At 39.8% G+C, this 17,439-nt stretch overlaps 2 protein-coding genes across 12 annotated transcripts in view; one reads left to right on the forward strand and one right to left on the reverse strand.

The window, feature by feature from the left end:
• LOC114661816 (killer cell lectin-like receptor subfamily B member 1A) overlaps positions 1 to 7,634 on the forward strand; it is a 29,890-nt gene extending 22,256 nt beyond the window's left edge. The window contains exons 5-6 of one of the 3 annotated variants that reach the window (XM_051934631.1): positions 3,460 to 3,492; positions 7,479 to 7,634. In XM_051934631.1, the coding sequence (XP_051790591.1) occupies positions 3,460 to 3,492; positions 7,479 to 7,596 (151 nt within the window). In that variant the 3' untranslated portion in view covers positions 7,597 to 7,634. Of the gene's footprint in view, positions 1 to 3,382; positions 3,493 to 7,478 lie in introns of all 3 variants that reach the window. The other 2 variants (XM_051934630.1, XM_051934632.1) reach the window with 2 other exon arrangements.
• LOC114662269 (killer cell lectin-like receptor subfamily B member 1B allele B) overlaps positions 1 to 17,439 on the reverse strand; it is a 192,844-nt gene that overhangs the window by 65,313 nt on the left and 110,092 nt on the right. For 6 of the 9 annotated variants that reach the window (XR_007936405.1, XR_007936404.1, XR_007936407.1 and 3 more), the window contains 2 exons: positions 13,298 to 13,401; positions 9,823 to 11,966 (listed from right to left, as the gene is read on the reverse strand). Coding sequence is in view for 4 of the 9 variants with exons in the window: in XM_051934620.1 (XP_051790580.1) it covers positions 11,846 to 11,966; positions 13,298 to 13,401 (225 nt within the window). In the remaining 5 variants the exon portion in view is untranslated. Of the gene's footprint in view, positions 1 to 9,822; positions 11,967 to 13,297; positions 13,402 to 17,439 lie in introns of those variants that run through there. The other 3 variants (XM_051934622.1, XM_051934621.1, XM_051934619.1) reach the window with 1 other exon arrangement.

Genomic DNA, 17,439 nt, shown 5'->3' on the forward strand with positions numbered 1-17,439 from the left:
CAGTGATGTCTGACAGGAACAGCACCGTGGGGCTTTGGGTCCTTCTCACAGTTAGTCAAGACATGGCTGTGTGACTTAGCTGACAGGAAAAGCATGGTTGCATGCCCTTGGGTCCTTCTCATGGCAGGCAGTGACGTGGCCACGTGCCTCGTGACAAGCAGTGATGTCTGACAGGAACAGCACAGCAGGGCCTTGGGTCCTTCTCATGGCAGGCGGCTTTGTGTGCTGCTGTGACAGTGAAACAAATTGCACAGGATGACTGAAAGTTACACTCCAAGAGCGATGGAAGAAGGTCCATCGAGCATGTCAGGAAAAGAGCCACAGCAACATCTGATGGCAGTGAAAGACATTGCACCAACCTCGGCGGAGTGACCTAAGGTGCTGTGTTTCATGAGAGGTCTATACACCAAGTTTCTTCGAGGAGCATAGGTCCGAGTGTTACTAGTACTATTATATTTTTTAATACCTATGCTTATGAATAAAACAATTATAGTCAATTTAATTCACAAAATGAGTTACAAAATTCCAATCAACCTTTTAATACACTTATCTATTATCTTATTATCTTATTGTGAATTTCCCCTTGGGATTAATAAAGTATCTATCTATCTATCTATCTATCTATCTATCTATCTATCTATCTATCTATCTATCTATCTATCTATCTATCTATCTATCTATCTATCTATCTATCTATCTATCTATCTATCTATCTATCTATCTATCTAGCACAGGGCTGTGGGGCAGTTGGAGCTGATAACACCACTTATACCGCCAGGCAATCAAAGGATGAACTTGCAAGCCCACATCAGGCGCCAATTTAAAATCACTGATCCACCCGACCTGCGTGTCTTTGAACTGTGCAAGGAAATTGAATCTCCATTGGACCTGGGGAGAACATACTGGAGCATGTAGACTGCGATCTTGTGGTCTTCTTATTGCAAGGCAGCAACACAACCAGTGCACCGCTATGCTGCCATAGTTAGACAAATGAACACTAGAAAACATAAGGGGAGAAAAGAAGCAAAGCTAATTGTAATTCCTAAAACAATTAAAAATATAACAGGAAGTCCAAAGAGAAGGAAAGGAAATACGAGTGCAGATAATGTCGTAAGATGGCGTTTCTCAACCTTTAAGTATTTGCGACCCGAGTTTTCATAACAGTTTTAATCGCGCCCCCCTAACGTTTTTTTTGAATCCCTAATAAAACTTATTCCTATATTTTTTGCTGCCAATACACTGCTACAAGTTTAAAATTTCCCTACGAATAGCGAAATTACGTCACATATGGCAACATTCGTGCCCCCTTTTTTGTTACTTCGGGGTCGTGCCCCACAGTTTGAGAACTGCTGTTGTAAGACTTGATAAGAAAAAAATTAAAGAAATCAGGAAAGAAAATTCTAAGAAAATGCTAATAAGTGTTCAACAAAGAAAAGAGGCTTAAGACTAAATGTTTGGGATTCCTCCCGTCTTTATAGTCCAGGCCCAACGTAGAGGTAGAGTGAACTGGATCTGCACTGGTATCTGGAAGGTTGCCTGCTCAAATCCCATTATTGCCAGAAGGGATCTACTCCGATGGGCCCTTTAAGCAAGGCTCTTAACCTTAAAATTGCTTCAGGGTCATTGTGCAATGGCTGACCGTGCACTCTGACCTGCAAAGGTGATGCAATAAGACATCTTCCTCTTGGGGATTGAAAAAGTACAGTATATCAAGTCAAATCGAATCAAAAATCTGTGCTTCACCAGTCAGCCTATCCAGAATCTCATGGTGGTGATGTTGACAGTATAATCATAATCAAAGCAGGCCCATAAAGTATACATTTTTACATTCAAATTAGGTCCCTAAAATATTTTCAGTCAAGGAAGATATAAGTTTTGAGGTAAGGAGTTATAATTGCTAGTCATGGAGTTCACGGCTTGTATGTTGATTAACGCACGAAAATAAGAATTTCACTGTACTCGGTACTATTGACTGATGGAATAATTCATAATTATTATTGTGCTCACTTAGTGAAGGGCCAGAGGCAGAATGCCTGAGCACTGCTAACTGATCTATAGAGCAAATCGTCTTACTGGTCAGAGCCCAACCACAGTATGGAGGTTTACACCAAGCTCAGTCCTGGAGGGCAGCTTTGCACAAGTTCTCTTCCAGCCCGATTTCTTTATTATTGCTGCTGTCACTATTATTGCTCAAGGGACATTTTTGGGCTTCATTTTTGTTAGCCCACTTGTTAAGATTCTCAAACCTTACTGTCTACTTTTAGTCTTAAAGAGTTGCAGTCTCTGTTTTTTAACCTGGATATTCCTATTTTGTGATCTACAGTGAGATCATCTGAGTGCTGTCCTGAGTTGTGGGTGCAGAACAAAGAGAACTGTTATTATTTTTCAACCAATAAAACAACATGGCAGATGAGTGTGGACGATTGCACTTCAAGGGGTGCTCAGCTTGCTGTGACTGATGATGAGGAGGAGCTGGTAAGTAGAAACTTTGAGGATGGAAAGAGGCAATTGAAACGGGATACTAAGCATGAAAACCATGGGATCTGGCCTATGGATTAAATGCATTTGAGAAAAGGATGGTAATAATGAATTTGCCATTTATTCTTCAGTTGCATTGTTGATTTATTTTGGAATGAAGTATGTGAACAGAGTCCTTAGGAAACAAACAGACAAACAAAAAAAAAAACACAAACAAGTGGAGATATGTGGATTCCACCCTCCACCCCCAAATCTCAAGAGCTGTCAATTAAATAACAATTCAGTTAAATGCAACATGTCACATATTAAAGAACTGTGCACAAAAGTGTGCGTTGTTCTTTTCATTAATTCAATTATACAATACAATACAATACAATTTATTTTTGTACAGCCCAAAATCACACAAGAAGTGCCGCAATGGGCTTTAACAAGCCCTGCCTCTTGACAGCCCCCCAGTCTTGACTCTCTAAGAAGACAAGAAATAAAACCCTTGTAGGGGGAAAAATGGAAGAAACCTCCGGAAAGGCAATTCAAAGACAGACCCCTTTCCAGGTAGGTTGGGCGTGCAGTGGGTGTCAAAAGAAGGGGGTCAATACAATACAATACAATACAAAGAACAGAACAAATCCTCAATACAGTACAAAAATATCTTAATATCTTAATCTTTTTATTCCATTGGTAGTTTGTAATCATCTAAAACCTTTAGATGTTGCTGTACTGATCCCCATTTTGAATTTATGAAGGTACTAAGTTCTCTGCAGTGGCTTGGACAAGAAGGGGCAGAAACTGAATGAAGTTACATGCAATGGTCAAGTTGAGAGCTGAATTAATGGAGTCCAAAGGTCCTTCAAACATTCCTGCTAATTTTTAAATTTTTCAATTTTTTGTTTGTTTTTTGTTCTAGAAGTTTCTCATTCTCGAGTGCAGATTCTTTGTTGGTTTCTGGATTGGGCTAAAAAGAAACTCTCAACAGGAATGGAGGTGGATTGATGAGCGGCCTGTCGATCCCACCTGGTGCGTGACTTTGCTGATACTCTCCAAATGACTTTTGATCTTTTAAAATCGGCCATTCCCACCTTTCAGTTGATTCTACAAAGTCTTCTGTGTGTAGGTCTAAGCTGCACAGGAAGTGATATGCTGAGTGTGATTTTCCAATATGTTTGCACTGTAGACCAGACATACATCAGACATACATCCCACCTGGTGGCTGACATTGCTGATAGCCCCCAGACGACATTAGGCCTTTTGAAATCAGTCATAGGTCTCTAAGGTATGAGGGCAGCACCCCAGGTCAGGCTGATCATTATTTTCTAATTTTGGCAACTTAAAAATAAACTAAACACACTTCATGAGAGTTAAGATGAAATGAGACGACACAGAAGGAGAGGGAAAGATTTCAAAACCTGTGACTTACTCCATTGTGTACATCATCACTCCATTCCAGGTTTAATGGAAAATGTGCCTTTAAAGACCAGGGGCCTCACGTATAAACGGTGCGTACACACAGAAATGTTGCGTACGAATGTTTCCACGCTCAAATCGCGATGTATAAAACCTAAACTTGGCATAAAGACATGCACATTTCCTTGGCGTATGCAATTTCTCCGCTCGGTTTTGCAGACTGGCAGCACCCAGCGTCAAAGCAGTGCTACTGTTCCTGTGTGGTCTTTCTTAGATCCACATTCCAGACACGGCTTTATAAATACACTGAAACTAATTGCATATTGTTTATTAGTGTTATGCATCTGATTGTAATTAACCTGCAGCAATATAATGGTCCAGGGAATAGCCATAGTATTCCAAATACCATAACTGCTTTAGCGTTGTTACTCTCACTGCACTTCTTCTTCTTCTTTCAGCTGCTCCCGTTAAGGGTTGCCACAGCAGATCATCTTTTTCCATATTACTCTCACAGCACCACTCAGAGTATTTATATCACTGTATCTGAGTGGGGAATCACAGCAGCAGCTGATCGGAAAGAGAATTATCGGTACACAACATGAAGCAGATGCTGCCTCAGCCACGGCAAAACGCTTTAGAGACTTCCCAGTTCGGACTTCGCGGTTTAGAAAAAGTTTCATCCCAAGAACTCTAAACGCACTCAATCAGTCCATCAAGTGCTCCTTGTAGAACTGTTTACTTATAAGTACAATTACCTCAGTGTAAACTTGCACTACAGTTATAATATTGCACAACCTGCGCCACTTTATAAAGCGCGTATTTACATATGATGACGATAAAATTTTTAAGATGAAATGCAGCAAAATATGTTGATTATATTATACAGATAAAACTTTAACTTCATTTAAATAATCAGTATTGTTAATAATTAAACATGTGAGGACACGGTGCTGCAGCGGTAGCTAGTTCAGGGATTGTTCCTGCATTGCGTTATATTCTTGCTGGTGCTGACACGACACTGGAAAGATAGACGGATAGAATAATTAAACATGTACTATGAAGATATTTCAATGTTCCCTAAAAGTTTTGAAGAATCGGCGTTCTAAGCTTACAAATGGCTTCACGTCTATTACAGAGTTGATTGTGTGGCGATTGGGTATTTGGAGAAAGAAAAGTAAGGACAGAAATTGGAGGTTAGTACGTTTGAAAGAGACAGTACTTCTGTAATAAATGATTTCATCGAAAGTCGCGCATGGCGCAGCAAGCCTCTTGCGTGAGACATGAACAAGCACTGCGCCACCATGTTCCCATGTTTAATAACATGCTTTCATTCCTATCATCATGAAAAAGATATCACGTATACATCTCAGTATTTTAATTATTCAGAGAGCTGTAATATCACAAATGCAATAGATTATGTGTCCTGTTGGAGAAAGAGAAAGCCCGTTTAAGAAGCAGGTAGTGATTCACACACATAGAGCACATAGAAGATCAAATACAGAACAAAGCATTTAATGTGCTACTTTAGTTACGATGGGATTTGAGAAACTAGTAAATTAAACGATTTTAAGATGAAGTTTATGATGTTCTACTTTAATGGCAAAATAAACTACATGATTAAAGTGGAAATTTCGAGATTAAAGTTGACATTTCGTGCTTTTTTCCCACTGTGTGCCTATTTGTTTTGTCTGTACCCTAATAAGCTTTCATATGACACTCAGATGGTCCGCTACGACTCACCTTTTCACGCCGACTTTGATATGTGACTTCTTTTTTTATTTCGGGCACTGTGCGACTTTGTGAACTTGAGCTTTCGAGTTTCTCTGACACTCTGTCACTCGATCAACTTCCTTTTGTTGATTATACCACTGTTTAAACCAACAAATAGTACGTTTTTCCTTTGCCTCCACATGGTATTCGCTGAAATTCTTATATTTTCCCCCGTGCTTTTCCCATTGTCTTTTCACAGAAGGCTATTTATATCGATTTGCATATTCAAAGAGGCGTAATTCTGGGAGGAGTTGGTGTGGGACAGAAGGCGTGTGCACGTGCGTTACTTTTCACGCTGATCAGGATTTATGTAGCAGAAGAACGTTGAAGTTTGCGTACGTAAAGATTCCTGCATCTGGATTTTTCTGTGCGTACGCACATTCCCGCTTTTGTGCTTACGCCATGTTATAGTGTGAGTTCTACGCACTGCGTTATACATGAGGCCCCAGGTGTGGAGCAGACATTTATTAATCACAGAATAAACTTGGTGAACTAGAAAGTAATTGATTTAACATTAAATATTTAGTGAACTGTAGATATAAACAGAAGAATTGCTGGGCTTGCACAGTGGTGTCACAAAGGTAAGACAGGAGATGGACATGACTTAACTTTTAGTAAAGATGAAGAATTTAACGGCAAAGCTTCTTTTAATGCCACTCTGGGTAAACACTTGCCAGGGTCAGTATGCCCTGTAGGTGTTTTTGATGCCATGGAGTGGCAACAGAGTGACTGCAAGCATAAATACTGTAAGAGAGACGTATGGCTTGGCTAGATGCGTGTAATGTTTCCCCAGGTCACTAGAGGGCAGGCAGCCCAGCAGTTGTCATGGAGGCTGACTCAGTGTGTGTGGATGAGACTTCACATGTAGTCCCCCAATTTGGTTTGCACTGCTCCAGTTAAATGCTTTAAGTCTTTCTGGGGGACAATGATAATTTCCTGATAATTCTGCTTATCACTCCTCCTGTTCAACTTAAAATACAGTCCACGGTCATATGAAGCAATGCTCTTTATATCCTGAAGGCGAGACAAATCAGTTCCTGTGTTTGATCCTGCATTGCTTTTTAACTTTACCGGGCCATCATACTGTATGATCTTTCACTTTTAAGTTGAAAAGTTATAACAGGGAGAAAATTAGCAGTGTTCATTTCACACTAACAAATTTTTATCTTCTTTATTATGAAAAATAACCCTGCTGTGCATCATTTAAATATAAGTCCCACTGTTTTGGTGCTTATTAGCATTCTCTTAGTAGAGATGGGTTGTACTGAATACGGACTGTTTAGTTAATGATGGCCACAATAGTCAGCTGGGTTTCCTCACCACTCCCGAGTCCTTCCTTTAAATTCCAGGGTGGTCACCATCTTTGTTGAGTTTATACATTCTCCCCACGTCCATGTGCCATAACCCTAATCCTGCTCCTGTTTCCTCTCATATCCCAAAGTTGCGGAGGTCAGTTGGACTGGCACCTCATCAGCGTGCCATTCCATTCAGGTGGAGTTTCCCCCACTTCATATCTCTGTCTCTGTTTAGCCTTCTGTTTGAGTAACTGGGGTCAGAAAACAAACAAAATGATTACTTGGCCTGGGCCTGCATATGCTTGGCATAAGCGTGGGTGCTATTAAAAGAGAACAAATCAGGTGAGGCATAAAGGATATAAAGAAGATTAGAAGATTTGTCACTTGGTGTTAAATACTCCAGAAACCAAAACACATCTAATTTCATTGGGAAAAAACTGGCAAACTGTAGTATTCTGTTCTTTTTTTAGTACAGGTATGTCATATACTTCTGTTGAATGCAGTCAGCAACCCCATTTTCTTTTTATCTCGCAGGATGAATAAAACTGATCAACACAGAGAATGTGCCTTCGTAGAAAAAGAGTCAATAAACAGACAAAACTGCAGCCTTGAGAAACACTGGATCTGTAAGATGAGAGCTAAACATCTGTAGTCAAATCACAGGAACAATCACAACAAATTAGTTACAAAGACATGCTTATTTTTCTTTTCTGTCACAACCCTCTCCCTTTTTAAGAATAAATGCTGTCTGGACTGAGTTTTCTGTTCCGGCACCTCATTTTATGAGAACTGGACAACACAGCGGCACACAAGAATAGACAGAACCAACGGCAGTCAGAGCCACACATGGAGACAGCAGTGTGGAGACAACAAGTCCTCCTGTCCTCTGAGGTGGCACTTTTCTCAAGTGGTCAGCATTTCCTGGTTTTAGTGTGTCGGTGTTTCACTTGCAGCACTCATCGGACTGACAAAAATATATATTTATTAATGTTATGTTGCTGAGGGTTCATGTTGGCTATGATTTGGAAAATAAAAACACAGCCTATAGGTAACTGAGTAAATAAGGAACACAATGGGATTTGAGCGCTGTTGGCAGGTGTAGTCGGTGAGATAATGTAGCAGGTATCATGATGTGCAGGCCTGTTAGCTCGTTACAAGTCTCGGGGTCTTTGAGAGAGACGCTTAGTTTCAGGGACAATGTCCGCTTTTCTTTATGTTGTTTTAGCAGTGGTTAAGAATGCTTTAGATAGATAGATAGATAGATAGATAGATAGATAGATAGATAGATAGATAGATAGATAGATAGATAGATAGATAGATAGATAGATAGATAGATAGATAGATAGATAGATAGATAGATAGATAGATAGATAGATAGATAGATAGATAGATAGATAGATAAATCACATATTAATCACATTACTAGGACAGCATTTTTTCACTTAAGAAATATAGCAAAAGTTAGACCTCTTATAACATTGCAAGATGCTGAAAAATTAGTTCACGCTTTTGTTTTCAATCAGCTAGATTACTGTAACGCATTCCTCTTAGGACCACCCAATAAAGACATCAATCAATTGCAATGAGTGCAGAATGGAGCTGCTAGAATCCTAACTCGGAAATAAAAATCCCAGCACATCACTCCAGTTCCGATGTCACTACACTGGTTACCTGTGTCATTTAGAGTTGACTTTAAAATACTGCTGACGGTTTACAAAGCCTTCAATAATCTGCTCCATCTTATATTTTGGAATGTCTTACACCTTACACACCAAATCGTAACCTTAGATCTTCAAATGAGTGTCTGCTTAGAATTCCAAGAGCTAAACTTAAAAGAAGTGGTGAGACGGGCAGCCTTCTGCTGTTACGCACCTAAAATCTGGAATAGCTTGCCAATAGGAATTTGCCAGGCTAATACAGTGGAGCAAGCACTTTAAAAAACTGCTGAAAACACATTACTGTAACATGGCCTTCTCATAGTTTCATCTTAGTTTAACCCTGATACTCTGTATATTCAATTAATTATCATTATTATTCATGGTGGCTCTAAAATCTGTACTAACCCCTACTTTCTCTTCTGTTCTTTTTCTGGTTTTCTGTGGTGGCGATCTGAACTTGAACTGAAAGTTAACTAGTGCAGTGCCACCTTCAGCTTTAGATCACTGTAGAGTTGTCTGTTTATTGTGTGGCTGTGCTAACATTCAGATGAATGCTAAAAATTAAACAACCCTCAAATAATTCTGACTTAAAGGAATAATGGACTCAGCAAGAGATAATCAAAGGGACGAAAGAGAAAATTTTAAAAATGCTAGTGAAACCAAAAACTCTGCAGTGGGCTGGCGCCCTGCCCCGGGATTTGATTCCTGCCTTGCACCCTGAGTTGGCTGGGATTGGCTCCAGCAGACCCCCGTGACCCTGTAGTTAGGATATAGCGGGTTGGATAATGGATGGATAGTGAAACCAAAAACTACTTTTTACTCTTGGAAAAAGGCAATAAAAGAGAATTTAAGAAATTTTTGGAACACAAAAGGAGAACTCATTAACAATAAGAAGAAAACAGCAAATGAACTGTATAAATATTTCCTCTAAGTATTTGTTAAGGATAAAACAAATGGAATGCCTGTGGAAGAATCATTTTAGGGTAACATAGCTTCCATCTTTAGATAAATAGCATAAAGGGTTAGTAAATGTCAGAAACCTGTTCAGGCATATTAGGAATCCAGGTAAAGGACAAGTGAACAACAAAATGTACCGAAAGACAACAAAGAGATGACTAAGAAATCAGCAGATGTCCTATAAACAAAAGTGGACAGTTGTTACATGCACAGAAATTTCAAGGGTGATGGCTCAACTCAAAAGTAAAAGAAGCACCAGAATATAATATAACAGAGTTTTATTTTATATAAGTTATTTAGGTGTAAACCAACGAACCAACCAGAGTAAATGTATGCATTGATTGACACTGTGTGTAAATTCAATAGTTTATAAAATGAACCTCTATTCTTTGTTTCAGTGATCATTCTGACCAGGCTGTAACAGACTGCTTTTGAAGAATTGTCCCTCTAAGGCATTTTGCTGAGGAGTGATTAAAAGATACAATGAAGAGCTTTTCTCCTGCTTGATTACTGATTTGTCCTGTTAGAGGATGTTTCTTTGTTTAAGAAGATGACAAATTTCTACCACATGCCCCAGGCAGAAGTAAACATAAAGTCTGAGTTCACAGATTTTAAAATAGAAGAGTCAGAAGTGCTTCAAGCCCTCAATACGCTGAAGACTAATAAATAACTCAAGACCTGATGGGATCTTTCTAGTTCTCTTGAAAAAAAATGAAAATATCATGTTTAAACTCTTATTTGGCATATCTGAGCAGCCGTTTGAGAAGGGAGGAGCACTGGAGAACTGGAACATTGCGTTGCAAATGTGACTCCAATCTTTAAGATGGGTAACATAATGGATCCTGGGAATTACAGACCAATATGTCTTACTTTTGTGCTATGCAAAGTAATGGAAACTTTAATAAGAAATAAATTAGAAAAGTACTAATATGAAAGTAAAATATTAAACAACAGCCAACATGGGTTTAGGAGAGGAAGATCTTGTCATACCAGTCTTTTAGATTTTTTTGAACAGGCAACTACAATAGTCAGAAAAAGCAAAGTATCTGATAGAATTTAATTTGACCTTCGCAAAGCCTTTGTCTCAGTTCCAGAGTAATGTTAATTCTAAAACTAGAAACTGTAGGCATCAGAGGTAAACGGCAAAACGAGATCTCAAAGAGAGACAAAGATTACAAATAAGAGGTGAATGGGGGCATCAGTGGAGCCCCTCAGGGGTCTGTCCTTGGCCCATTACATTTTCTGATTTATGTTAATGACACCGATTTCGGTATAATTTGTAATAAACCTGTGAAATTTGCAGATGATAACTGAAATTGGAGGAAAGGCTGACACTGAGGCGGTAGCAAAAATGATCCAGAAAGTCCTGAACAAGCTTCAGAAGTGGATGAACACTTGAGAAATGAGTTTAAGGTGGAAAAGTGCCATAAGGAACGTCACTTATAAAAACAAGATGGGAGGCACTGACTTAAAAGGCGCAACCTCTGAAAGGATTTCAGAGTTTATGATGCTACAACATTTTCATTATCGAGCATTGTGCTGAAATGATTAGAAAAGCAAATAAACTGTTAAGTTATATTGTCAAAATTGTTGACTATAAATCGAGGGATGTTATGCTCAGATGATCTAATGTACTAGTGAGACCACATCTGGAATATTGTGTGCAGTTCTGGTTACTGTGCTACGGAAAAAGACATAGCAGCACTTGAAGCAGTGCAGAGAAGGACAACCAAGTGTATCCCGGGACTTAATTCATCCAAGAAAACGACATCCCGACCTTTCCTTGTATCATCAGTCAACCTCAGAACAAAAGTACGACACATCAGCACCAGCAAACACACAACAAATCAGTAGTCAATGCAGACGTAAACTTGAACTGCTTACATCTGTTGACTTGATTTACACAGTTTGGTGTGCTTTTGTCACTTTTTCACTGTCTGAGAAGGCACAACAAAGTGGTCACTCAGTGCCGGCTGTCTGCAATGTGATCTCTCTAATTCACAAAAGTGACAAAAGCAATGCATTCTCCATCCCTCGACTGACTCAATCAGCACTTTACACTTCTTTGTGTAGATTCGGTGGCACATTTCCTACCGTACACTTCTCTGTTTATTTACATGCACGATTTGATAGGCAGATCCGCTACAAATGGCAGCTTTTATATACTGTTTTTTCACACAATAGGCTTTCTTTTTCCAATTTTGTCATTTCGGATAAACAAATATCTATATAATGATGGCAGCATGCAGGGTCTTCTCTTCAGTTCTGCAGTCTTTTCCCGTGTCGTCACATGTCAGCAACTTCCTTCTGGCAGATCCAGTGCTGATTCATACTACAGTTGACACTATGAATGCCCACCACAGTCTGACAGGCGCAGTCCCCACTGTGTGTCGAATCAGAACTGAACCTGGAAAAACACACAATAATGAACGAGTGTTGGGTCCGACAGTGATAATGGAAAGATGTTCTCACATGAAATCAGCTCATAGTGCTTTACAAGAACAACAGCTAAAGACAATTACAAGAAAACTATTGTTGTACGAGGGTGTTGTATCGTGCTAGCCATTATGGATGTAATGAGAAGTCAAACAAAATGACCCCTTTTATTGGCTAACTAAAAAGATTACAATATACTAGCTTTTGAGACAAGTCAGGCCCCTTCTTCAGGCAAAGATGTAATACAGAAATTGGAGTCCCCTGTGTTTATATAGACACCAGGACAGATAACAACATTGGAAAACCTTTAAGTGAGACGTCTTAAATGTAAAAAATTAATAGACCTCTTTAGGCTAAGATTCATTTAGCAAGCGAGGAGAACAATATCGAGTCAAGATCTTTTGATAAGATGATTGTCCACCAAAGTCTTTAGATGTTTTTGATGAGTCTTTCCATACAATCAGGTTGTCAGTCAGAGAGATGTATACAATCCTCTTATCTGGTCCTCTTATCTCTTTTAAAACCATATTGTAATGTGTTAAATTTTAGCACAAGTTTAACTTCTCATTCGTTTCTCTCTTGCTGTGTTTTGAAGTTGCCCGTAAGCACTGGGACTTTAAAGTGTGAACATTTCGGCAGGTGAGAAACCATTTCTGCTCAAAAGGTGCAGGATTGCTTCAGGCAAGACACTAAGACTGTTATTAAAGCTTAACATTCAACTGACCACTAGAGGACAGCACTTGTCAAATCTACAAGGTTTACTGGGGAGGACAGCCAATCAGAAACTTCCTAATATTCCTCAGTTGGCATGGGGAACATCACCTAAGGAGACCTCCTTAATCGAAAACTCCACTCAAAAATGATATTTTTTTGTATGTTTCCTGCTCCATAATGATGGCTCAGAAGAAAAAATCTTAGTCTCTTGTTTTCATGCATAATGGAGATAACAAAATTTATGATAGAATGAGTGTTAATAACACACAGTTAGGACATAGCGGGTTGGAGAATGACTGACTGACTGACTGACTGACTGACTGACTGACTGACTGACTGACTGTTAATAAGGACTAATACTGAATAACACCGAACAATATCAAAAATGTCCATGAGATAATCTCATGTTACTTGTGAAGGAATCTCAGAAGGAAAACAGAACATAACACAGACTTCAGACCAGAGCTGAAAACATCATCAAGACTGAGCCATGGGTTCATGGAGGTAAGTGGCTTAAATGCTATCACAAACAGGACTACACAAGGACAGCCATAAAAGACACGGACCACTGTATGAAAAATGCCTCACCAGTTAGAATTAAAAGCCTGTCTGTTAATCCACGCCCAGCCTTCTTTTCTTCTCAGTCCAATCCAAAAAGTTAAATGGATTCTAGACTGCTGACGGAGAAGTTCCTGCAGAGGAAACAATTCAGTTAATTATGAAATGGCTTCAGGGTGTCTGCATTGTTATGTAAGCATGAGGACCCTTTGAAAAACCAACAATACTCTGTGGAGGACAACATCTCAACAGACTTAATCCCTTGTCACATTCACATAATTTCAACCCAAAATGTGTGATTCAGAAATTGTGACATCTTTCCCATAAATTGTTATTCACATGTCACTTGATGGAAAGAATGAATGAAAATTTTGCAGCAGCCTTCTGCAATAAGAATTAAACTAAAAAATCTATTTACTTTCCATGATTGCAGGGGGTTTGATGACTGATCCAAGTTTATCACAAGCTGAACATCATAAGGACCAGCAGTAGAGGGGCCATCAAGGACGTCACAGACGCAGCTGATGTCACCTTTAGGTGTTTGTGGATTGACAGGAGGAATCTTTGGGAGAGACAGAGCTACCTGGATACAAACCTGGGCTTCATCAACACCAGCTGGGCCACCTAGGCCACCGTGTCTGATATTGTGAGAACTGAAACGCCTGTTGACCCCAGGAAATATTACTTAGGATGTGTCTAGGTGAATCACCAAATAGGATATTGACAAAATTGAAAAACACTTTAGTACTTGTTTCACAGAAAGATGTTTCAGTCTTATTAATAAAATACTAGTGAAGCAATATTACTGTACTTTCAATCACAAAACACAAATCATTTTTGTGCTGACTGATAATAATTATAATAATAATTTTTTACATGTATATTGTGTTTTTCTCACTACTCAAAGCGCTTTACATAGTGACTAAGGTGCCACAGCAGCCACTGCCAATGTGCAATGCCCACCTGGATAATGCGATGGCAGCCATTTTTGCACCAGCATGCTCACCACGCACTAGCTATTAGGTGATGAAGGGGTGATATAGGTAGCCGATTAGAGCTAGGAGAGGATTAGGGGTCCAGAATGACCAGAACATCAGGATTCACCCTGAGGAAAGGATGCCCAGGTATCTTTAATGATCGCAGAGAGTCAGGTCCTCAGTTTTCTGTCTCATCCAAAGGACGGCATGATTTTTACAGCACAGATCACTGTCCTGGGGTATTGGAATCCACACACACACCACAGGGTAAGCGCCCCCTGCTGGCCTCACCCACACCTCTTCCAGCAGCAACCCAAGCTGTTCCTAGATGGTCTCCCATCCAAGTACTGGCCAGGCCTAGACTTGCTTAGCTTCAGGTGGATGACCTCTTCTGAAGTACATGTGGCATAGTACTCTGTATCCACACCCCTACTTCTTCCATGCTCTAAAAAGGCTGCTTTCAATGCCGGCTTCTACAGGTAGCTCCATTCCTTCTAATACTCTGCAGACACCTGGCAACTTGTCTCTCTTAGGTCCAATCCACGACATTTTGTTGCTCTTAAGCAACCTGCTGTTTTTTTATCATACAATACTTCATGGAGTTTGAAAAAGCATAATGATAGCATGAAAACCAACCACAAGCTGACGACTGTGAGGTGTGTACTGTCTCTGGTGAGTAATCACTCAGGGTGTCACCTCCACCTTAACCCAGTGACACTCATTTAGATTACATGGCCAGGATCAACACTTAGTTTTCTGATAATTACAAGCAGCGGTATGTAATGTTCTGCTACACAGATTGACCTGCTCACGTGTGACAGAGCTTGTATTGTGTCTGCCTGTGCCGCTGGTTATATTTGATCATATGTGTGTGCAAAAGCACAGCAAGATTCAAATTGGTGATAAAGTGTGACAGTACTGTATTATGGCTCAGTTTTAGTGTTTGCTCCTCAAAACTAGCTTGCTTCATTCCTAAGTAAAACTGGAAAACTGAAAAGTAATTGAAGTTCAGGTGAAAACAAACATTTTTGTGTTTTGTGTGCTTGTTTGTACCTGCAGAGACCAGGCAGGCTGTACTGACTTTTAGCGTTCTGGTTGTTATACTGTACTCCTACCGCTTAATATTTTAAGATACAGTACTGTGCAAAAGTTTTAGGCAGGTGTGAAAAAATGCTGTAAACAAAGAATGCTTTCAGAAATATAAATGATTGTTTATTGTTATCAATTTACAAAATGCAAAGTGAGTGAACAAAAGACAAATCTAAATCAAATCCATATTTGGTGTTCCTACCTTTTGCCTTCAAACCAGCATCAATTCTTATAGGTCCACTTGCACAAAGTCAGGGATTTTGTAGGATTCTAGTCAGGTGTCTGATCAACCAATTCTACCAAACAGGTGCTAATGATCATCAATGTCACATGTAGGTTGAAACACAGTCATTACCTGAAACAGAAACAGCTGTGTAGGAGGCTTAAAATGGGGTGAGGAACAGCCAAACTCTGCTACCAATGTGAGGTTGTGGAAGACAGTTTCATGTCATGGCAAGATTGAGCACAGCAACAAGACACAAGGTAGTTCTACTGCATCAGCAAGGTCTCTCCCAGACAAAGATTTCAAAGCAGACTGGGGTTTCAAGATGTGCTGTTCAAGCTCTTTTGAAGAAGCACAAAGAAACGGGCAACGCTGAGGATCGTAGACGCAGTGGTCAGCCAAGGAAACTTAGTGCAGCAGATGAAAGACACATCAAGCTTATTACCCTTCAAAATCGGAAGATGTCCAGCAGTGCCATCAGCTCAGAACTGGCAGAAACCAGTGGGACCCAGGTACACCCATCTACTGTCCGGAGACGTCTGGGCAGAAGTGGTCTTCATGGAAGAGTTGTAGCCAAAAAGCCATACCTTCGACGTGGAAACAAGGCCAAGCAACTCAAGTATGCACGAAAACATAGGAACTGGGGTGCAGAGAAATGGCAGCAGGTGCTCTGGACTGATGAGTCAAAATTTGAAATATTTGGCTGTAGCAGATGGCAGTTTGTTCGTCGTAGGGCTAGAGAGCGGTACAATAATGAGTGTCTACAGGCAACAGTGAAGCATGGTGGAGGTTCCTTGAACGTTTGGGGCTACATTTCTGCAAATGGAGTTGGAGATTTGGTCAGGATTAATGGTGTTCTCAATGCTGAGAAATACAGGCAGATACTTATCCATCATGCAATACCATCACGGAGGCGTATGATTGACCCCAAATTTATTCTGCAGCAGGACAACGACCACAAACATACAGCCAAAGTCATTAAGAACTATCTTCAGCGTAAAGAAGAACAAGAAGTCCTGGAAGTGATGGTATGGTCCCCACAGAGCCCTGATCTCAACATCATCGAGTGTGTCTGGGATTACATGAAGAGACAGAAGGATGTGAGGAAGCCTACATCCACAGAAGATCTGTGCTTAGTTCTCCAAGATGTTTGGAACAACCTTCCAGCCGAGTTCCTTCAAAAACTGTGTGCAAGTGTACCTAGAAGAACTGATGTTGTTTTGAAGGCAAAGGGTGGTCACACCAAATATTGATTTGATTTAGATTTCTCTTTTGTTCATTCACTGCATTTTGTTGATTGATGAAAATAAATGATTAACACTTCCATTTCTGAAAGCATTCTTTGTTTACAGCATTTTTTCACACTTAAAACTTTTGTACAGTACGGTATATGCAGTATAACACATGTCATCACAGGTACCTTGAAGCTTCCAAGTGAGGTTGATTTTCCGAACCATTTAATTAATCAAACCAGCCCAATCCCAATTAATTCAGGTGATATTCTACCCTATTTTATTTTAAGTTATTTTCCCATATATGATTGCTCTTTAGATGATTTTTTATAGCAGTTTATTGATAAACAGATTTGTTGTTCTAAACCAGTGGTCCTCAATCATGGTCCTGGAGGGCCGCAGTGGCTGCAGGTTTTTGCTCTAACCCAGCTGCTTAATAAGAAGCACTTATTGCTCAAGTGACACTTCTGCTTCACTTTAGTTGTCTCACTTTGAACCCTTATTGCTTATTTTAGTCTTAAACAGCTGTATTCTTGGTTTTTAATTGCTCCTAATTAGCAATGACATGCAAATGACATGAAACCTGCATTTCACCATTTCCACCTGTGTGTATTTATCACGCACTATTGGGTTTAATTAAATACTTGGATG

The sequence above is a fragment of the Erpetoichthys calabaricus genome, chromosome 12 (genome assembly GCF_900747795.2).
Source record: "Erpetoichthys calabaricus chromosome 12, fErpCal1.3, whole genome shotgun sequence".
Lineage (NCBI taxonomy): Eukaryota > Metazoa > Chordata > Cladistia > Polypteriformes > Polypteridae > Erpetoichthys > Erpetoichthys calabaricus.